This window comes from Mobula hypostoma, chromosome 2 (assembly GCF_963921235.1).
Source record: "Mobula hypostoma chromosome 2, sMobHyp1.1, whole genome shotgun sequence".
Lineage (NCBI taxonomy): Eukaryota > Metazoa > Chordata > Chondrichthyes > Myliobatiformes > Myliobatidae > Mobula > Mobula hypostoma.
In genome coordinates this window covers 220,378,228-220,398,293 of record NC_086098.1, presented here as the reverse complement: position 1 = coordinate 220,398,293, position 20,066 = coordinate 220,378,228, and the positions used below count along the sequence as shown (strand labels likewise).

At 42.7% G+C, this 20,066-nt stretch overlaps 1 protein-coding gene across 7 annotated transcripts in view; it reads right to left on the bottom strand.

Annotated features, from left to right (window-relative positions):
* LOC134342864 (pleckstrin homology domain-containing family G member 4B-like) overlaps positions 1-20,066 on the bottom strand; it is a 228,639-nt gene that overhangs the window by 41,290 nt on the left and 167,283 nt on the right. For all 7 annotated transcript variants that reach the window (XR_010017127.1, XM_063041518.1, XM_063041517.1 and 4 more), the window contains 5 exons: positions 16,843-17,663; positions 7,831-8,083; positions 6,914-7,003; positions 3,734-3,958; positions 1,040-1,210 (listed from right to left, as the gene is read on the bottom strand). Coding sequence is in view for 6 of the 7 variants with exons in the window: in XM_063041518.1 (XP_062897588.1) it covers positions 1,040-1,210; positions 3,734-3,958; positions 6,914-7,003; positions 7,831-8,083; positions 16,843-17,663 (1,560 nt within the window). In the remaining variant the exon portion in view is untranslated. The remainder of the gene's footprint in view (positions 1-1,039; positions 1,211-3,733; positions 3,959-6,913; positions 7,004-7,830; positions 8,084-16,842; positions 17,664-20,066) is intronic.

Sequence of the window (20,066 nt, the reverse complement as noted above, 5' to 3'; positions counted from 1 at the left end):
CGCCAGACTACAACAGCACCCCCTTTATCAGCGGGTTTAATAATAAGGTTAGGATTAGTGCGGAGGGAGTGGAGAGCAGAGCGTTCCGAAGGAGTGAGGTTGGAATGGGGACAAGGTGCGGTGAAGTCGAGACGGTTGATGTCCCATCGGCAGTTGGCAATAAAGAGATCCAGAGCAGGCAAATGTGCCGTTTGTCTTTGCCACTCCCTTCTTCAAAGGGCTGTGGAGCAGTGTTTGGGTTTGCTTTTTAAGACCGAAGTAAATAGATAATTGATAAGCAAGGGGTTAAAAGGCTACTGTGGTTGGGTGGGGATGCAGAGTTGAAGTTAACAGCCATGTTGCTATAATATGAGCGTACAGGGACAATAGGCCAGTTGGCTTACTTTTGCTCCAAATATGTGTACTTATATCTCCAAATGAAAATGAATAATTGAGCCAAGGTCTGTGGAAACCATCTAATGGATCCCATTCTATATTAACTAACTCACAACTAAATGTAAATTGCTTTGGTTCCATTTTAACAGAATGATCACATAATCTATAATTCCTGCTATAAACATTTCATTTAACTTCTTAATAATATTTTGCCAATATTATTGTGTTAGATTTTTGCCACTCTAAATGCAACTTAATTGATTTCACTAAAAGTATATTAATTCCTTAGTCATAATTGCATTACTTCAGATTAAGGTTCTTCATGCAAACTTTGAAGTCCCCTCAGGAAGAATAAAGCATGTGTACAGAAATGTATAAGCATGAAGTTAGTTTTAATATTGTTCTAATTGTTAATGCAATTATTAATATGTACTATTGTTAATATTCTCCATTGTTTGCAGGTATTCATGCCAAAATAATAATCGCTTCTTTTATGTTCTAAATAATTTAAATGAATAACTTTATAAGGTTTTGGAGTGCAGCCACTAAAAGTTGTACACATGCATTTCATCTTGTCGGTTTTAAAAAGGGGACTCCAAGTCCATTTCAATGCTACAACACAGATACAGGAGGAGGTTGTCTAACAAGAATATGCTTGTTGTACCTTGAAGGATTGTTTATAAATGTAGATGTCATTGGTTCCTTCTGTTTTTTTTGTCTTGCTGAAGAGTATGAGATCTTCAAATAGGAAGATGTGTCGGTAACATTTCTTCCTCCCGTACCATACCACAAACTCATCTCGACGTAACAACTGGCCCTGCTCTTTCAGATTCACCTACAAACAATATGCTTAAAATGATGGATATGGCATGATGGCAACACTTCACTAAATTTATGTTTTAAAAAAAGCCATTGGTAACTCCCATGAATCAATGACTGTGTACAATCTTAGGTATGGTATAAAAATATTTAGATTATCAAATTCTTAGGTCTGCACTCTGGTTGATATGACAGAGAAATGAACACAGAATAAACAGCAAAAAAAGTAAGCCATTTGGCCCAACGGGTCTTGGCCAGCGTTTGTGTTCTATTCAAGCCTCCTCCCACTTTTCCTCATCTGATGTTATCAGCAGAGTTCTCCTCTGTCATCAGCATCCCAATAAATGCACCTATACAATTAGCCTAAACTACTTTTCCACTCCTTTGGGTAAAAGACATTTCTTCTGAATTAATAACTTGATTTATTGTTGTTTAGTATATATCTACACCATTTAATTCTGTTCTTTTTTGCAAATCTACACCATCCAAACTCTTCATAACTGTAAAGGAAAACCCTCGGGCTTCTCTTTCAAGGGCAAGGAAAGGTATTGTTAATATTCTTTCTTGGTTCATTTTTCCTAGTTTGAGAACACCCCTGGCATTCAGAACTATTTAAAAATACAACAAATGCACACATTTTATACTTAAGTAAGAAAACATAAAATAACTAAAACATTTAAAAACACAATTAAAAGCATTTAACATTTCCTACCTGCATACAGTTGAAACATTAGTATTAATTCCTTAAGTTCTTTCTTTAAGAAGCTATACACAATAGTGCCTCTGTTTTTCTTGAGCAGATCCATTAAAATCCACAAACAAGATCTATCATTGCAGGATGTATTATGCTTACATAGTAAGATTAATTCATTTTTTACTATGTCATTTTAAATGTAAATATGTAATTTCTAATTCCATCTTCCAGTCAGCGAGGATTTGGTGAGGAGCTGGCTGCAGAGCTTGCTCCTTACCATGACTCTCAGTCACAAAGGAATTACTGGAGGAGGATAACACTGCAATTTATTCTGACAGCTCTCATGTGAAGAACGGGTACAATGTCCTGTCTGTTTGAATGCATTAATATCTTCACTATATTGCAGAAAAGAGGGGGAAATATAAAATTATACAAATATACCAAGCCTTTGAGATTGCAATAAGTGGCATAGTGGTATAGTGGTCGTTATATAGTGGTCTTATAACAGTGAGATTGATATATATATAACGACCTACCGATGCTCATCACTAAAATGGAGGTGAGAAGACTGCAGCTAGCGGGGCACTGTCTACGCCACCCCGAACTACCTGCCAGCCTAGTCATCATATGGGAGCCCAAGCACGTGAGGATGAACCCTGGGCGCCCTCCCAAGACTATGGTCAACACGCTCCCAGAAGACAGCGGCACTGCTAATGTGGATGAACTGAACACACTGATGAGGGAGAGGGAGAAGTGGAGAGTCCGTCATTGTGCCCGACGCCGGCCCCCTAGGCCTGAGTCGACGTAGTAGTTGAGATTGCACTGTATTTTCTCTTCACTGTGCGGCCTCAGTAAAACAGCCAGCATAATCTAAGACCCTATCCCAGACTTTCTCTCTTCTCCCCCTCCCCTCCATCAGACAGAAGATGCAAAAGCCTGAATCGATCTGTTAGACCACTAAACAGTCCCCTAGTATGATAAGATGGACTCTTAACCCCATGATATACCTCATTCTGATTTTGTACCTTACTGTTTACCTGCACTGCACTTTCTCTGCAGTATTCATCCTGCTTTGTTTTTGGTTTACCTTCTACTACCTCAACGCACTGTATAATGATGCACTCTGTATGAATAGTAAGCAAGGCAACACCAAAATGCTGGAGGAACTCAGCATGTCAGATAGCATCTATGGAGAGGAATAAACAGACCTCCGATGGGTCTTGGCCCAGAACGTTGACTATTTATTCCCCTCCATAAACGCTCCCTGACCTGCTGCGATCCTCCAAAACTGTGTGTGTGTGTTACTCTGGATTTCAAGCATCTGCAGAATTTCTTGCATTTATAGTATGCTAGACAAACTTGTCATTGTATTTTGGCATGTGTGATAATAACAAAGCAATTCCATTTCTGAGTTACACACACAAAATGCTGGTGAACGCAGCAGGCCAGACAGCACCTATAGGAAGAGGTACAGCCGACGTTTCAGGCCTTACTATCTCTTCTTTCAGTTAGTCCTGATGAAGGGTCTCGTCCCGAAACGTTGACTGTACCTCTTCCTATAGATGCTGTCTGGCCTGCTGTGTTCCACCAGTATTTTGTGTCTGTTGCTTGAATTTCCAGCATCTGCAGATTTCCTCATGTTCCAGTTCTGAGTTTACAGGATATTCAACCTGACATTATAATTAAATCAGACATTTTATAATTTCAAAGTTCGAAGAATTCAAGCTTGCCGTAAACTTGCAGATGCTACGCTAATATTGGTACAATTTTCATGATACCCAAAATGTGATAATGAAAATGGAAGTCTGAATATAAAATAATAAAAAGAAGTGTATCTAAACTTACATCACACTCCTGTATATCATCCATAGCAATAAGATCATTGCCATAGCGGAGCTGGAAGCACACAATATTGTGGGCTGCCTGAAGTTCCTTGCACTCCTTCTCCTGGGCTGGGCTGCATTCCTTGAACATGTCCCTCAGAAGCAGGTTGTATTTGCTGATCCTCTGAATAGGTTTCAAAAGATAGGATGCCAAGTCCATTTTGTCACCGAGTTCCAGCTGCTTGGCCTTTGACAAAAGAAAAGGAATATTTGAGATGGTCCCCAGCCTGGCTGGAGAACAAGCAGGGTTGGGCATGGGGCTGAGCAACCCCATCCCATAAAAACCCAGTGCTATAGAAATTCCAAAAGAAGCTCCAAAGACCTCATCCCTGGGAAAGGAAGGATCTTTGCCCAGAAGTAAAAGACTGGCCCTGGACAGAGGACTCTGCAAACTGCTGTCGGCAGATATGCTCCAGTAGGGATAATGGGCTTAGTAAGCAACTGAAAATCCATCCTATCTTAACTCCATTTTTCCCCTTTTAATGCAGTGTTTTAGGCCTGTGATATGGAGAAAGCTCATGCCTGACACCTGGACCTAAATTCTCCATGTTGCTGAAAGGATACAAAATATAATCTCCTTTGTCTCTATATGACCATGTTCACCTTTCTATCTCCCACGTGACATGGGCTGCAAATTCACATGCTGATGATATTAATACAGCGACTTGTTCTTTAGAAAACATCTTTTCTACCAAATCAAACATCCACTGAGGAATCAAGCCTTAGAATTGTGTTCTCACAGTAACATAAGAATCAGCAACCATGATCAGCATTATTTTCACAGAGACAAGGAGAATATCTAGAGTGAATGAAAAACCTTGTGAGGTTTCTCAAGGGGTAGCTGGTCATAGAACATAAGAACTGTACAGGCCCTTCAGCCCATAATGTTGTGCCAATCTTTTACCCTACTCTAAGATCAATCTCATCCTTCCTTCTACAATGCCCTCTGTTTTTCTACTATCCATGTGCTTCTCTAAGAGTTTTGTAAGTGTCCCTAATGTATCTGCCTCTACCACCACCCTTGGCAGGACATTACATAGATCTACCATTCTCTGCATAAAAAACGTATCCCTGATATTCCCCCCCATACTTTCCTCCAATCATCTTACATAAAAACATAAAGAAGTAGGAGCTGGAGTATGCCATCTGGCCCATCAAGCCTGCTTCTCCATTCAATAGGATCATGGCTGATCTGGCCATGGACTCATCTCCACCTACCTGTTTTCCCCATAATCCTTAATTTTCCTACTATGCAAAAATCTATCCAGCCTTGTCTTAAATATATTTACTGAGGTATCCTCCACTGCTTCATTGGGCAGGGAATTCCACAGATTCACCACTCTCTGGGAAAAGCAGTTCCTTCTCATCTCCGTCCTAAATCTTCTCCCAGGAATCTTGAGGCTACGCTACGTCCCCTAGTTATAGTCTCACCTACCAGAGTAAACAACTTTCCTGCCTCTATCTCATCTATCCTTTTCATTATTTTATATATTTCTATAAGATCTCCTCGCGTTCTTCTGAATTCCAGTGAGTACAATTCCAAGTGACTCAATCTCTCCCCATAGTCTAAGCCCCTCATCTCTGGAATCAACCTGGTGGGCCTCTTCTGCACCGCCTCAAAGCCAGTATATCCTTTCTCAAGTAAGGAGACCAGAACTGCACGCAGTACTCCAGGTGCGGCTCACCAATACTCTGTACAGTTGCAGCATAACCTCCTTGCTCTTAAATTCAATCCCTCTAACAATGAAGGCCAATATTCCGTTTGCTTTCTTGATAGCCTGCTGCACCTGCAAGCCAACCTTTTGTGATTCATGCACAAGCATTCCCAAGTCCCTCTGCACAGCAGCAGGCTGCAATTTTTTTTTACATTTAAATAATAATCTGATCTTCCATTTTCCCTTCCAAAATGGATAACCTCGTATTTACCAATATTGTACTCCATCTGCCAGACCCTTGCCCAATCACTATCTATATCTATCTGCAGGCTCTTCGTATCTTCTGCACAATTTACATTTCCACTCAACACCTCTTGTCACCGGCAGCCAACCAGAAAACGCTCCCTTTATTCCCACATCTTTTCCTTCTGCCAATCAGCCACTGCTTTATCCATGCTAGAATCTTTCCTGTAATACCATGGGCTCATAGCTTGTTAAGCAGCCTCATGTGTGGCACCTTGTCAAAAGCCTTCTGAAAATCCCAGTACACAACATCAGCTGATTCTGCTTTGTCTATCGTGCTTGTTATTTCTTCAAAGAATTCTAATAGATTTGTCAGGCAAGATTTTCCCTTGAGAAAACTATGCTCACTATGGCCTATTTTATCATGTGCCTCCAAGTACCTCGAAATCACATCCTTAACAATCAACTCCAACACCTTCCCAAGCACTGAGGTCAGACTAACTGGCCTATAATTTCCTTTCTTCTTCCTCTCTCCCTTCTTGAAGAGTGAAGTGACATTTGTAATTTTCTAGTCTTCTGGAACCATTCCAGAATCTAGTGATTCTTGAAAGATCATTACTAATGCCTCCCCGATCTCATCAACACTGGGGGGTACACCATTTGTTCCAGGTGACTTAACTACCTTCAAACTTTTCAGTTTCCCAAGAACCTTCTCTCTAGTTATGGTAACTTCACATTCTTTATGCCCCCTAACACCTGGAACTTCCACCATACTGCTAGTGTCTCCCACAACGAAGACTGATGAAAAATACTTATTCAGTTTGTCTGCTATTTTGTTGTCTCCCATTACTACCCCAGGGAGGAGATACAGGAGGCTGAGGTCCCTCAATCAATGATTCAGGAACAGCTACTTCCCTTCCATCATCACTATCTCATTATTCCTTTTTCTTTGCACTGATTACTTCTTTTCCTGGAACTTGTAGATTTTTGTGTGTTTGCACTGTACCGCTGCTGGAAAACAACGCACTTCATGTCGAATGTCAGTGATAGTAAATCTGATTCTGAAAACCTGACATAAATGAAGCAGACTGTTCTGGAGGTAAATCTGGTTTTGGTATAGTATCCAAGGTTACAGACACATGCTTTGGAAGTATAACATCCAGCCTACTGGTTAATCCAGTCTGGAAGCAATAGGTGTCAGTGCAATCATTCTGCATCCGTGTTAGATAAGCAGAAACACGTACCCTGAAAAATGTATTTCCGTGGCTGCTGAGCAGTAAGTCAGAACGGGGCTTGTTCTTGCTGTACAATGCATAAAGCCCAAACTGTTTTTCCTGTGATAAAAGAATGAAAGATGCAAATATCTTTTATTAATGATGAAGGAATCATTTCAGATGTATTTCTCAATTTATTTCTCACTTGAGTTTCCTAAAAAAATCTATTTTTGTCATCTTTCTAAGCATCCAGTAGGATTAGTTGTTCAAGACAAAAGTCATGCAAATGGACCAGATTGTTCAGTATGTCATTTTTTTCTGCAATTTAACATCCATAATCTTCCATTCCCCATTCTGGCTCCCTTCTTACCCCTTTTCTTCTACTCACCTGCCCATCACTTCCCTTTAATACCCCTGCTCCCTGCCATTCTTCCATGGTCCACCCTCCTCTCCTATCAGATTCCTTCCAAGGCCCTTTACCTCTTCCACCTATTACCTCCCAGGTTCTCACTTCATTCCTCCCTCCTCCATCCAGCCACCTTTCCCCTCACCTGGTTTCACCTATCACTTGCAACCTTGCCCTCCTTCCTCTCCCCTTTTTGTTATGGCTTCTTCCCCCTTTCTGTCCAGTCCTGATGAAGGGTCTCGGCCCAAAACGTTGACTGTTTACTCTTCTCCATAGATGCTGCCTGATCTGCTCAGCTCCGCCAGCATTCTGTGTGTGTGTGTGTTGTTCTGGATTTCCAGCATCTGTAGAATCTTTTGTGTTTATGAAGCTTTTGTGATACCAGATTTAAAAGAAGATTTAGTACATGTATGAAGGAGAAGAAATTAGAGGGATATTGGTGTGGATGTTGAAAGACAGATGGAATTCAAAGGAATTGAATAATCTAAGAGACAAACAACTTTCATGGAGGTAATGAAGGCCCAGGAGATCAGTGTCTCACATGTCTAAGGAAGCAGCGCCCAACTCGGATGGGGTCCCTTGCACAGGTTTCCAGCTCCTTCAGGAAGTACTGGCTATGGAAATCATAGAGCTTCTCTAGATTTCCAAAGATAATTCCTCGCTGTCCCCGCAAATCCTGAGGTAGGTCCATGCGATCCATCTCAGGGAAGTAATGTGAGATGACGTATCCAAGAGAACGGACGTACTCCCTCTCAGTAATCAATATCTCCTCCATAATGTGTTGGAGTTTATTACTGTGAACGGCAAGAAGCAAATAGAAGTAGACATATTATTAAAATCTTTTCTTTCAACAATCTGATCAAACCACAGTAAATAAAAAGACAATATCCTAAAATTGACAATTGGAACACTAACTGGAATTTCAGTGTTGTAAATATGCTTTAAAATATTAAAAATAAAATAAGTTCAATTTTGAAAATCTTACATTTGTGTCTCTAATCTCATTTTGGCTACCCAATTAAGGATTTATCACGGAAAACTGGTTGAGAAGCAAAGTTTTGAAAAGAAAGGCGAGGGGGAAAATAGATTGAGAAACTCAAAGAGAAAGTATGTGCCTTGGGTGGTAGAGGCCAAAGTAATGAGAAGTGCCAAGGGAGACCTGAGGAAGAGTTGTATTACCTTGAGGATGGATGAAATCTAAAAGGCACTGCTTTAAGTGGGAGGGTGGTGATAGGTATTTTCACAATATCTGAATAGTTCTCTTCTTCAGCTGTCCATCGATTTTCAATGTTGACTGAGGCCTGGGCAAGGTTGTATGGAAGACCGACAGTTGCCCATGCTGCAAGTCTCCCCTCTCTGAATAGTACTTAGATGCGTATTTGAATGGTCAAGGAAAGAAGGCTAAAGGCCATTGGTCTGATGGTTGGCATAGATATGATGGAACAAAGGGCTTGTTACCTTGCTGTTTGACTCTAACTTTATAACCAGTCTTACATCAAGTACAATTAAACATGCACATCTAGAGCAAAGTTTACTTAATTCCCAGTGCCCCCAGCTTTGTGCTACATTGCCACTTCGGCCTAATAGAATCTTTCAAACTAAATGGCTACCCAACCTTACTTTCTTACAATTATACCGTAGTTTAGACTAAAGATCACCTTAACATAGCTGTGGAAACTCATATCAACTCCAATATTTATTACTTTTAAGTATTGGTTATGGGAACAGTCAACAAAAATAAAGTTTACTCTGCCAGATGTCTTCTAAAGCAAAGTCACGGTAACATGCCCATCGTAACCACTTATTAAAATTTGGCAACACTTAGACCACAAGACATAAGAGCAGAATTAAGTCATTTGGCCCATCAAGTCTTCTCCACCATTCCATCATGGCTGATTTAATTTCCCACTCAGCTCCATTCTCCTGCCTTCTCCCATAACCCTTGACACTCTTATCAAATGACTTTTAATCTTTAAACATGTAACCTTTATCAATTGACTTCATAGCAAGGCTCTTAAAGGGCAAAAATGTGTTATCCTGAACAACCTAAACTTAAAGATATTACCTGAGGCAATGATGTTATACAGGTCAGAGACATTTGTTGTAGGAACCAAAACATAAGCTGCAGGGAGTATAGTTCTCTCAACATAGGATACAACTTCCATAGGAGTAATTTGTGTGAGGATGTTGCCAGGATTTGAGGGCCTGCATTATACAGAGAGGTTAGTCAGGCTAGGCCTTTATTCCATGGAATATATGAGAACGAGGACTGATGACATAGAAATGTGTAAAATTATGAGAGGCACTGAGATGGTGGATGGTAACAGTCTCGCTGGGCTTGATTCTGGTTAGGCGCTCCTTCCGCGGTGGCGTGCTTTTTACACGTACCTACCATAGCGCAGACTGTAACACATACCACTTGCTGGTGTGTTGCAAGATCGGTCTGCAGTCCAAGAAACACATTGTGCTAACAAGAATGGAGCTCTCGCATTGATGTCAGCAAGGTATCTCATCCTGACTGACTGGAACAGTTGGTAAGTCACTCGAGAAAGAACTGAGCACCCAGCAGCCTGGAAATTCTGTCACAGAGAAATGGGAATTTCTGCAGAATACCAGCTATGGCACAACCTTAGCTACCTTTGGAAAGAGGATCTCATAACAACTGACCAGTTCGAAGTCAAATCTAATAAGATGGCTCCTGTCATTGAAGCCAAACGTGTTGCCCAGCTGAGTATAAGTGTTTGGCAACTGCGAGGAACCTCAGGGAAGGCACCAGTCAATGATGGAATTCCCCCAGACCTGATCAAGCATAGCATAACTATCCTACTGCACCCACTACATGAAGTCCTCTGTCAGTGCTGGCAGGAAGGAGCTGTATCACAGGATATGAGGGATGCCAAGATGATTACACTCTACAAAAAGGTGAGAAAAGCGATTAGCAACTACAGGGGCATCTCCGTCTTGAATATCGTTTGCAAAGTCTTTGCCCGAGTCTTCTCGGTCTGCCTACAAAAGTTGGCCCAACATATCTACCTGGAGTCACAGTGTGGACATGATTTTCTCTCTCTGCCAGAAGTGCAGAGAACAAAAGATGCCCTTCTACAATGTGTTTATTGATCTCACCAAGGTATTTGACTTGGTCAGCAGTGATGGGCCCTTTCAGGCGCTCTCTAAGGTAGGCCAGGAATGCAAAGTATGATCAAATCCTTCCACAACGACATGAAGGGGAATTTTCAGTACAACGATAGCTCTTCAGAACCCTTTGATACAAGCAACAGCATCAAGCAAGGCTGTGTTCTTGCCCCATCGCTCTTTGGGATCTTCCTTGCCCTTCTCCTGAGGAACAAATTTGGCACAGCAACAGAGGGGATCTACCTCCACACTAACTCAGATGGCAGGCTTGCCCGCCTAAAAGCCAAAACCAAAGTCCATGAGGCTACGAACAGAGACATGCTGTTTGCTGATAATGCAGTAGTCACAACCCGTACTCCACAGCACCTCCAGAGCTTGATGGATTGCTTCTCCCAGGCCTGCAAGGAAGTTGGTCTGACTATCAGCCTGAAAGAGACAAACATCTTGGGACAAGGCGTGGAGGCACCACTGAACATTACCTCTGATAACTACAAACTGGATGTTGTTCATCAGTTCACATACCCATGTCCGTCATCAGCGACAACCTCCCGCTGGATGCAGAGATAGACAAGCGCATCGGGAAGGCTGCAACAGACATTGTCTGCCTCACCACTAGTCTGGGAGAACTCCAAACTCCCAGACAAAACAAAGATGGCAACGTACAAAGCTTGTGTCACCAGCACACTGCTGTACAGCAGAGAGACCTGGGAAATATGCACCAAGCAGGAGAGAAGGTTCAACACCTTCCATTTAATATGCTTCATCTTGGGCATCTCCTGGAGAAACAAAGTACCCATTGCTGAGTTTCTCTTTTGTACACAATGCGCAGGCAGTGTAGGCTGTGCCAGCTGAACCATCTCTGCCACATCCAAAAAGGCATCCTCTATGGCGAGCTAGCTTCAGGCAGGAGAACAGCTGGCCTCACGTACCTGCGGTAAAGGATGTCTGCAAGCAGGACACGAAAGCACTGGATATCAGCACTGAGTCCTGAAAGAAAGTGCAGCCAACCACACGAGATGGAGAAGCACACTGAAACAACACCTTAAGTCAGGTGAGGGAAAATTCCTGTAAGGTGAAGACGACAAACAGGCCCATAGAAAGGAATGCCACAGCTCCACCAGATCTGAGACCGTTTATAGATGCGACCTTTGCAAGAGAGACTCCACTCTCACATCGGTCTCTCCAGATGGCACTGTACCAACAACGTAGATAGCCATGACGCAACATCCATGATCAACCATGGCTACCAGAGGGCCACAACAGTCTCTTCCATAGGGCTGGCGAGTCTAAACCTAGGGAGCAAAGTTTAGCGTAAGAGAGGAAAGGTTGAAAAGAGACCTGAAGGGAAACAGTTTTGTCAGTGAGTGGTGAGTATACGGAATGAGCTGCCAGAGGAAGTGGTTGAGGCAGGTACATTAGTATCATTTTAGAAGCACTCAGACAGGTACATGGTGACATTTTGAGGAATATGGGCCGAACACAGGAGATTGGGGCTGGTTGGGTCAGCATGGACTAGTTGGACTACAGGATCTGTATATGGGTTTTATTGCTCTATGACTCAAAGTTGAATTGGATGAAAGATTAGGTTAGGATGACAAAACTGCGAAGTTTCTGCATTCTAATTATGGTAAGCCTGACAAATGTTGGCAAAGGTACACCTGGCAAGATTAAAACTTCCATCATACCCCCCTCGGAAATGTTAGGTCTAGTTGGCACATCCTGGCTGCAGTCATGACCTGTACTTCTGGAGAAGTGCGGCATTAACCTTTGCAACAGGACGAATAGCCACAATCCTCCAAAAATTATGTCAGAATTCCAGGAATCTTTCAAATATCTCAGGACGCTATGAATGGGTCCACTGCAATTTAGAGGATCTCTGCCAAATGTTGTGAACCTGTGCTGTTTCTGTGCTAAGTTCTGATGGGGCGGTGTACTACATTTGGACCAGGAACCTCTTCAACCTTTCCTCATTACAGGTGAGAGGTTCTGCTGGCTCCTGGTGATGTGAGGCCCTCATTTATCAGGCATGCAGTAGAAAATCTTTCATCCAATTTATATTGAGACTTTGTCTCTTCTGTCACCCTGGGTAGGAGTGAGGGCAGGGGCTAGTTTAGCTAGTAAGGGTTAAGACCATAAGGCATAAGAACAGAATTAGGCCACTCAGCCCATCAAATCCTCTCTGTCATTCAGCCCAATGAGTATGCTCAGCCATTCTTTCACGGCTGATTTATTATCCTTCTCAATGCCATTTTCCTGCCTTATTGCCTAACCTTTAACATTATTACTAATTACCTAGCAGCCTCTGCTTTAAATATAAGGCCATAAAACCATAAGGCATAGAAGCAGAATTAGGCTGTTCAGCACATTGAGTCTGCTCTGCCTTTTCATCATTGTTGATTTATTATCCCTTGCAACCCCATTCTCTTACCTTGTTCCTGTAACGATTGATGTCCTAACTAAGTTGAACTGTATACCCAATGACTTGACCACCACAGTTGCCTGTGGCAATGAATTCCACAGATTCACCACTCATCCTCACCTCTGTTCTAAATGGACATCCCTCTATTCTGAAGCTGTGCCCTCTGGTCCTAGACTCTCCCACTATAAGAAACATCCTCTCCACATCCACTCTATATATTCCTTTCAATATTAGATAGGTTTCAATAAGGTTTCCCTCCGTATTCTCCTCATACCTTTTATTCCTGAAATTATTCAAATGAATCTCCTCTGGACCTTCTCCAATGTCATCACATCCTTTAAGGGGCCCAAAACTACTCACAATACTCCAAATGTAGTCTGACCAATGCTTTAAAAAAAAGCCTCGTTTTTATATTCTAGTCCTCTCGAAATGAGTGCTAACATTGCATTTGCCTCCTTTACCACCAACTCAACTTGCAAGTTAACCTTTCGCGAATCCTGCACGAGGGCTCCCAAATCCCTTTGCGCCTTAGATTTTTGAATTTTCTCCACATTTAGAAAATAATTTGAGCCTTTATTTCTTCTACAAAAGTGCATGACCATATTCTTCACTACAGTTTATTCCATCTGCCACTTCTTTTGCTCATTCTCCCAATCTGTCTAAGTTCTTCTGTAGACTCGCTGCTTCCTCAACATTACCTGTCCCCTCCACCTATCTTTGTATTACAAACTTGGCCACAAAACAATCAATTCCATTCTCCAAATCATTGACATATAACATGAAAAGAATTGGTCACAATACTAACCCTTGGTGAACACCAGTCAATCAACTGGCAGTCAATCAGACAAAGCCCCCTTTATTCCCACACTTTTGTCTCCTACCAATCAGCTCATCTTCTATCTATGCGAGTATCTTTTCTGGGCTCTGATCTTGTTAAGCAGCCTCATGTGTGGCACCTTGAAAAATAGCTTCTGAAAATCCATTAAACAGCATCCACTCATTCTCCTTTGTCCATTCTGCTTCTTATTCCCGCAAAGAATTCCAACAGATTTGTCCGGCAAGATTTCCCCATAAGGAAGGCATGTTGATTTTGGCCTAGCATGTGCCTCCAAGTACTCCAAAACCTCATCCTTAATAATGGACTCTAACATCTTCTCAACCATTTAAATCTAGCTAACTAGCATATAATTTCCTTTATTCTGCCTCTGTCTCTTCTTAAAGAGTAGAGTGACATTTGCAATTTTTCCGTCCTCCAGAACTATTCCAGAATCTAGTGATGCTTAACAGATCATTATTAATGCCTCCACTAACTTTTCAGCTACTTCTTTCAGAACCCTGGGGTGTACCTATCAGGTTCAGGTGATGCATCTACCTTCAAACCCTCCAACTTCCGAAGCGCCTTCTTAGTAATAGCAACTGAATGCAATTTTGCCCTATCACCAGCCTGTCCTTTCTCACAGTCTCACTACATACTCCATCCACTTGTATACCAACCATTCCATCCTCAGCCCTATCACACTGGTTCCTACCCCTCTGTAAAATTAGTTTGAACCCTCCCCAAAAGCTCTTTTAAACCTGCCCGCAAAGGTATTGGTGCCCCTCGAATTCAGGTGTAAGTAGTCCTTTTTGTACAGGTCACATACCTTCCCCAGAAGAGATCCCCAATGATCCACAAATCTGAAACCCTACCCCCTGCACCAGTTCCTCAGCCACATTCTCAGCTGCCAAATCATCCTATTCTTGCCCCTACTGACACATGGCACAGGCAGCAATCCAGAGATTACTACACTTGAGGTCCTGTTTTTCAGCTTTCTACCAAACTTCTTATATTTTCTCTTCAGGACCTGATCCCTTTTCCCACCTAAGCTGTTGGTACCAATATATACCATGACTTCCTGTTGGTCACCCTCTCCCTTTAGAATGCTGTGGACCCGATACAAGGCATCCCCGACCCTGGCACCTGGGAGGCAAAATACCATCCAGGTATCTTTTTCAGAACCGCAGAATCTCCTGTCTGATCCTCTAACTATGGAATCCCCGATCACTACTGCACTCCACTTTCTCTTCTGAGCCACAGAGCCAGACTCAGTGTCAGAGACCTGGTCCCTGGTCGCTGTGGTTCCACCCGGTTGGCTGCACATCCCCCCACGATGGTATCCTAAGCAGTATACTTACTATTAAAGGGGACGGTCCCATGGGTACTTTGTACTGGCTGTCTATTCTCTTTCCCTCTGCTGACAGTCACCCAGGTACCTGCTTCCTGTGAATTAGGGGTGACTACCTCCCTGTAGCTCTTATCTGTCACCCCCTCTTTCTCCAGTATGAGCTGAAGGCCGTCGAGCTGCAGCTCCAGTACTTTAACATGGTCTCTAAGCAGCTACAGCTTGATGCACTTCACTTAGACTGGAGGTCTCCCTGAGATCCCACATCTCACATGAAGAATGTACCATTAAACCTGGGCCCATTCTCATTGCATTAGCTATATACCAATAGACAAATAAGAGAAAAAAATGCTAGAACTTGCTTAGAGCCTCCACCTGTTCTTGCCCGAGTCTGTTGTGCCAAAGTCTGACCACTCTAACACTGCCTACTCTACCAATGGCCGCTCCACTTACAGCTCACTTTTTTTCATATCCCACTAGATCATTATGATTGCAGCCAACCAAAAAGTCCCGAAAGACAATAGACAATAGGTGCAGGAGTAGGCCATTCAGCCCTTCAAGCCAGCAACACCATTCACTGTGATCTTGGCTGATCATCCACAATCAGTACCCTTTTCCGGCCTTCTCTCCATATCCCTTCACTCCGCTATCTTTAAGAGCTCTATCTAACTCTTTCTTGAAAGAATCCAGAGAATTGGCCTCCACTGCTTTCTGAGGCAGAGCATTCCACAGAACCACAGCCCTCTGTGTAAAAAAGTTTTCCCTCAACTCCGTTCTAAATTGCCTACCCCTTATTCGTAAACTGTGGCCTCTGGTTCTGGACTCCCCCAACACTGGAAACATGTTTCCTGCCTCTAGCGTGTCAAATCCCTTAATCAAAGGCCCTGAGTTCTTTTTAAATTTCACACTGCCTCAGCCAAGCAAGTTACTGCTTGTTTTTTACCAAGGACTTGCCCTAGGGCAATGAATTCCACAAATTCACTACCCTCTTATTAATGAAAGTCCTCCTCATCTCTGTTATAAAGAGACATCTTTGTAGACTACTTTGTCCATTGAGCTCTTCTAGTGCCACTGCAGGAAGAAATATCCAGACAAGCGGAGTGCAGTCATGGTTGTTCTGGCTTGGGTCTTGCAGGTGACAGAGAATTTAGAGAATGAAATTAGAACAATACAGCAATGGATAGATCATTTGGCCCATGATGTTCTACCATTCTTGATGCCAATTTATACTAAACATCCTCCTCCTGTGTATATCCATATCCCTCCATTCCCTTCAAATTTATATGTCCATCTAAACACCTCAACTTCCTGCTTCCACGACAACCCCTGGTAAGCCATTCCAGGCACCTATCACTCACTGCATAAAAACCGTGCCCCATATTGCCTTTAGCCTTTGCTCTCTCCCAACTTAAATGCATCATACACAAAATACTGGAGAAACTCAGCAGGTCAGGGAGCATCTAGAGAGGGAAATTAGTAGTCAACATTTTGGGCTGAGACCTTTCATTTGCGCCTCTTATGAAGGTCTCAGTCCAAAACGTGTCTGCTCATTTCCCTCCATAGATGGTTCCTGGTCTGAGTTCCTCGGGCATTTTGTGTGTGTTGCTCCAGATCTCTAACATCTGCCATCTCTCTCACAAAGTTGCAAGTATGTCCTCTGGTATTTGACATTTCTATCCTGTGGAAAAGATTCTGACTGTCTACCTCTCTGTGCTTCACATAATTTTAGTCAAAATGATATTACATTAAAATACACCGAGGAAAACAAAAGATGTATCATTCTCTTATGTTCACCTCTGATAGACAGGTTTCTGCCCACATGTAAAACTTGTAATCTTACCAGGAATTCTCTTTCATTGGTTCCTGCGCCAGACTGGACCCTGCAGGTTCACTAAGGGCAGAACTGATCACCGGAGCACCACTGCTGATATTAGTTCTACCTCCGGCTCTACGAGAATGTTTGTCCTCAGAGCAAAAGCTGGCATGCCGTGAGAGCTGGAAGCCCTGTGCCGCCAGCATGATCTTCTTGGAGGGATAACTTCTGTGCCGAACAGAAGGAGAAAACAAAGGATCTGAGTAAGAAGGGAGGGAAGAGATCTGAGGGCTTGTCTCACCACTTGACACATCCGTTGAATTTAGACACATCGGCCATTCAAATACAGAAGACTTTGCTTGTACTCTGTTTGGCTTGTTGGTTACATTTTCCTTGTGACTATGACTAGTCCTCATAGGCGAAGGTTTATGTTTTTCCTTTCTCTGCCAGATTATTCCTTCTTCAGACCAGAAGTTTCCACTCAGGTGAGAGGTCCTTGTGATCAGATCCTTACTGCTCTTTGGTTCTGTGCTCTTGGACTCTCCCTCGCTCTCTGACATAGGGCTTCCGGCAGTTTTTAATGCCTTCCTGCACAACTCCAAGGTCTCCTCGAGATGTTGCCTTGTCTCTTCGCAGTTCAGCAAAGTTACATTCCACACCTTCACGCCTTTGCCATGACTTAGGCTATGGAGCTGATTCTTCACCTGCTGAAATCTTTCAACGGAAAATTCTGCAAGTCTTTGATGGTAATTCTCAAGAAGCTTCAGCATTTCTTCACTGAGGTCTGTCGAGCTACTCACTCCCAGTTGGGGCAAGCAACGTTTACAGTCTTCGGTCAACTCCACAGCCTGACAAAAGAGACCATGCATTAATAACCAGCATTGAAAAGGAAAGCACTGCAGATGTTAGAAATCCAAAACAGAAGTGCTGGAAATAGACAGCAGACTGGGGAAAACATAGGATTTTAAAGAAATGTTCATCTGTCTGCTTACTTCATTGGAGGTTCTTTTCTATATTAGGCATAAAGCGAACATTGAAAAATTACAGAATCTATTTCAGATAGTCATAGAGTGCTACAGCATGGAAATGAGCCCTCCTACCTAACTCATTCAGGTGCTCACCTGAGCTAGTCTCAATTGCCTGCGTTTGGCTATCCGTCTTTAAACTTTCTTATCCAACTGTCTCTTAAATATTATTTAGAGCTATAGCATCATAAGGTGACACAGCATAGAAACAGGGCCTTCAGCCCATCCAGTCCATGCCAACCATGCTGGCATCCAGCTCGTCCCAGTTTTCTGCATTCAGCCCATATCCCTCCATGCACCTGTCCAAGTGCTTCTTAAATGATACTATTGTACCTTCCTCAACCACTCCGTCTGGCAGCTCAATCCATATACACAACCCGCACATGACAACATTGTCTCTCAGGTCTCTTTCAAATCTTTCCCCTCTCGCTCTAAACCCATGCCCTCTAGTTTTCGGTTCTCTTTCCCTGGGGGAAAGACTGTGTGCACTCATCCTTTCTATGCCCCTTATGATTTTATACACCTCTGTAAAATTATCCTTCAGTTTTCCACGCCCAAGAATAAAGTCGTACCCTGTCTGTCCTCCCCCTATAACTTGGGTCCTGCAGTCCTAGCAACATTCCGTTGAATTTTCTCTGCAGCTGGCTCTGAGCTTCCTCCCATGCTCCTCCCATTCTTAAGTCTGAGAAACATGGATTTGATCTTTTGATGAGTGAAGTGGGTTTGTCAGCTGCTTTACCCACACATTAAGTGCCAAAAAAACACGCGCATTCTTAAAAATGCCCACGGCTTACTCTGTTTATCTCCACAGGGATTTTCCCGGTTATCCACAGTACCAACAAGGCTTGGAGAAACACCAATGAAGCAAGCAGAATCAGAATGTTGGAGGAACTCAGCAGGTCAGGCAGCATCTATGGAGAGGAATAAAGAGTTGACATTTCAGGCTGAGACCCTTCATCAGGACTCGGCTTGAAACGTTGACACTTTATTCCTTTCCATAGATGCTGCCTGACTTGCTGAGTTCCTCCAGATTTTTTTATGTATTACTCTGGATTTTGAGCTTCTGCAGAATCGGTTGTGTTTAAGAAGTGAGGAGAAGATGTCTGCCTTGTTTCCATATAAATATCACAACAAAATTACAGAAAACAGACAGGAAAGGCTATTGTGAAATTCCTCTCCCAACCATCAGCTCCACGGGAAGCAGTATGGCAGACTAGAGAAATTCAGTGAGTTGTTTTTTAAAAAAGAATTAATTATCTCTCTGCTGTTCACACTAATCTAAATTCCTCCCAAAGGGGGTTAACCCATTAGCTCTGTGATTGTTGGCTTTCCATTATTCTACCTCCATGTTTGAGAGTGAACAAGCTGCCCCAGCGTTGTATACATGGTCATTTCTTCATCAAGCACACACCTTCCAACCTGCATCAGTAGCAGATGCTAATCCCCTTTTGATCCCATTTCCCTTGGCTAAGTCTACTCAATGAGGCAGAGACGGTATGTTTGAAGGGAAGTTAATTCTGGATGACTGTGCGGTTCCCCACACATTCGTTGAGGCATTTGCAGTGAAAAACATCTTATGCCCTTTTTACATGTAACTTGTTGGATTTCTTTTCAAATTAGAGTTTATGCTGGTGGGCCTTTTGAGGCTTGTGCTCCCTCTTTCATTGACGGATCATGCGTCTGCGTAGGGTTTCTTTCCCTTTCGGATTTGCCTTGCTCATCACCTGCCTTTTCAACCTAGTCAGAGCTACATAATGTTTTCAAGATATTCAAGATTGTTTATTGTCTTTCTTCGGTTCACAGGTGTAAAGGAGAAAAAATGATGGTTACTCTAGACCCAATGCAGCATAAAAAACACAATAAGAATAAAGACCAGAACAAATATAAAAATGAAAGCAAATTACAAGTATAAACACAGTGCACAATTAACTATTTGAGTGTGGCCGTATTACTTAGCTTATACTAGTTTGCCTTGTTTCCCTAAATATTGGCCTTAAAGATTAGCTTAAATGCATAGACTGATCATATGTGCATACATAAAGTGATGCTGGTTACAAGGGTATCCGTACATAGGGTGACTCTGACAGGAAATGATAAACTGACAAAGTGACTCTTGGCAAAATGGTAGCAGAAGAGCAATACGAAAACACAGTAGGGCAGTGTAGATACGAGGGTGGAGTGTATTCTTAAGGTGGCAGTGCACAGGGGTGAAGGGAGCTGAGAGGC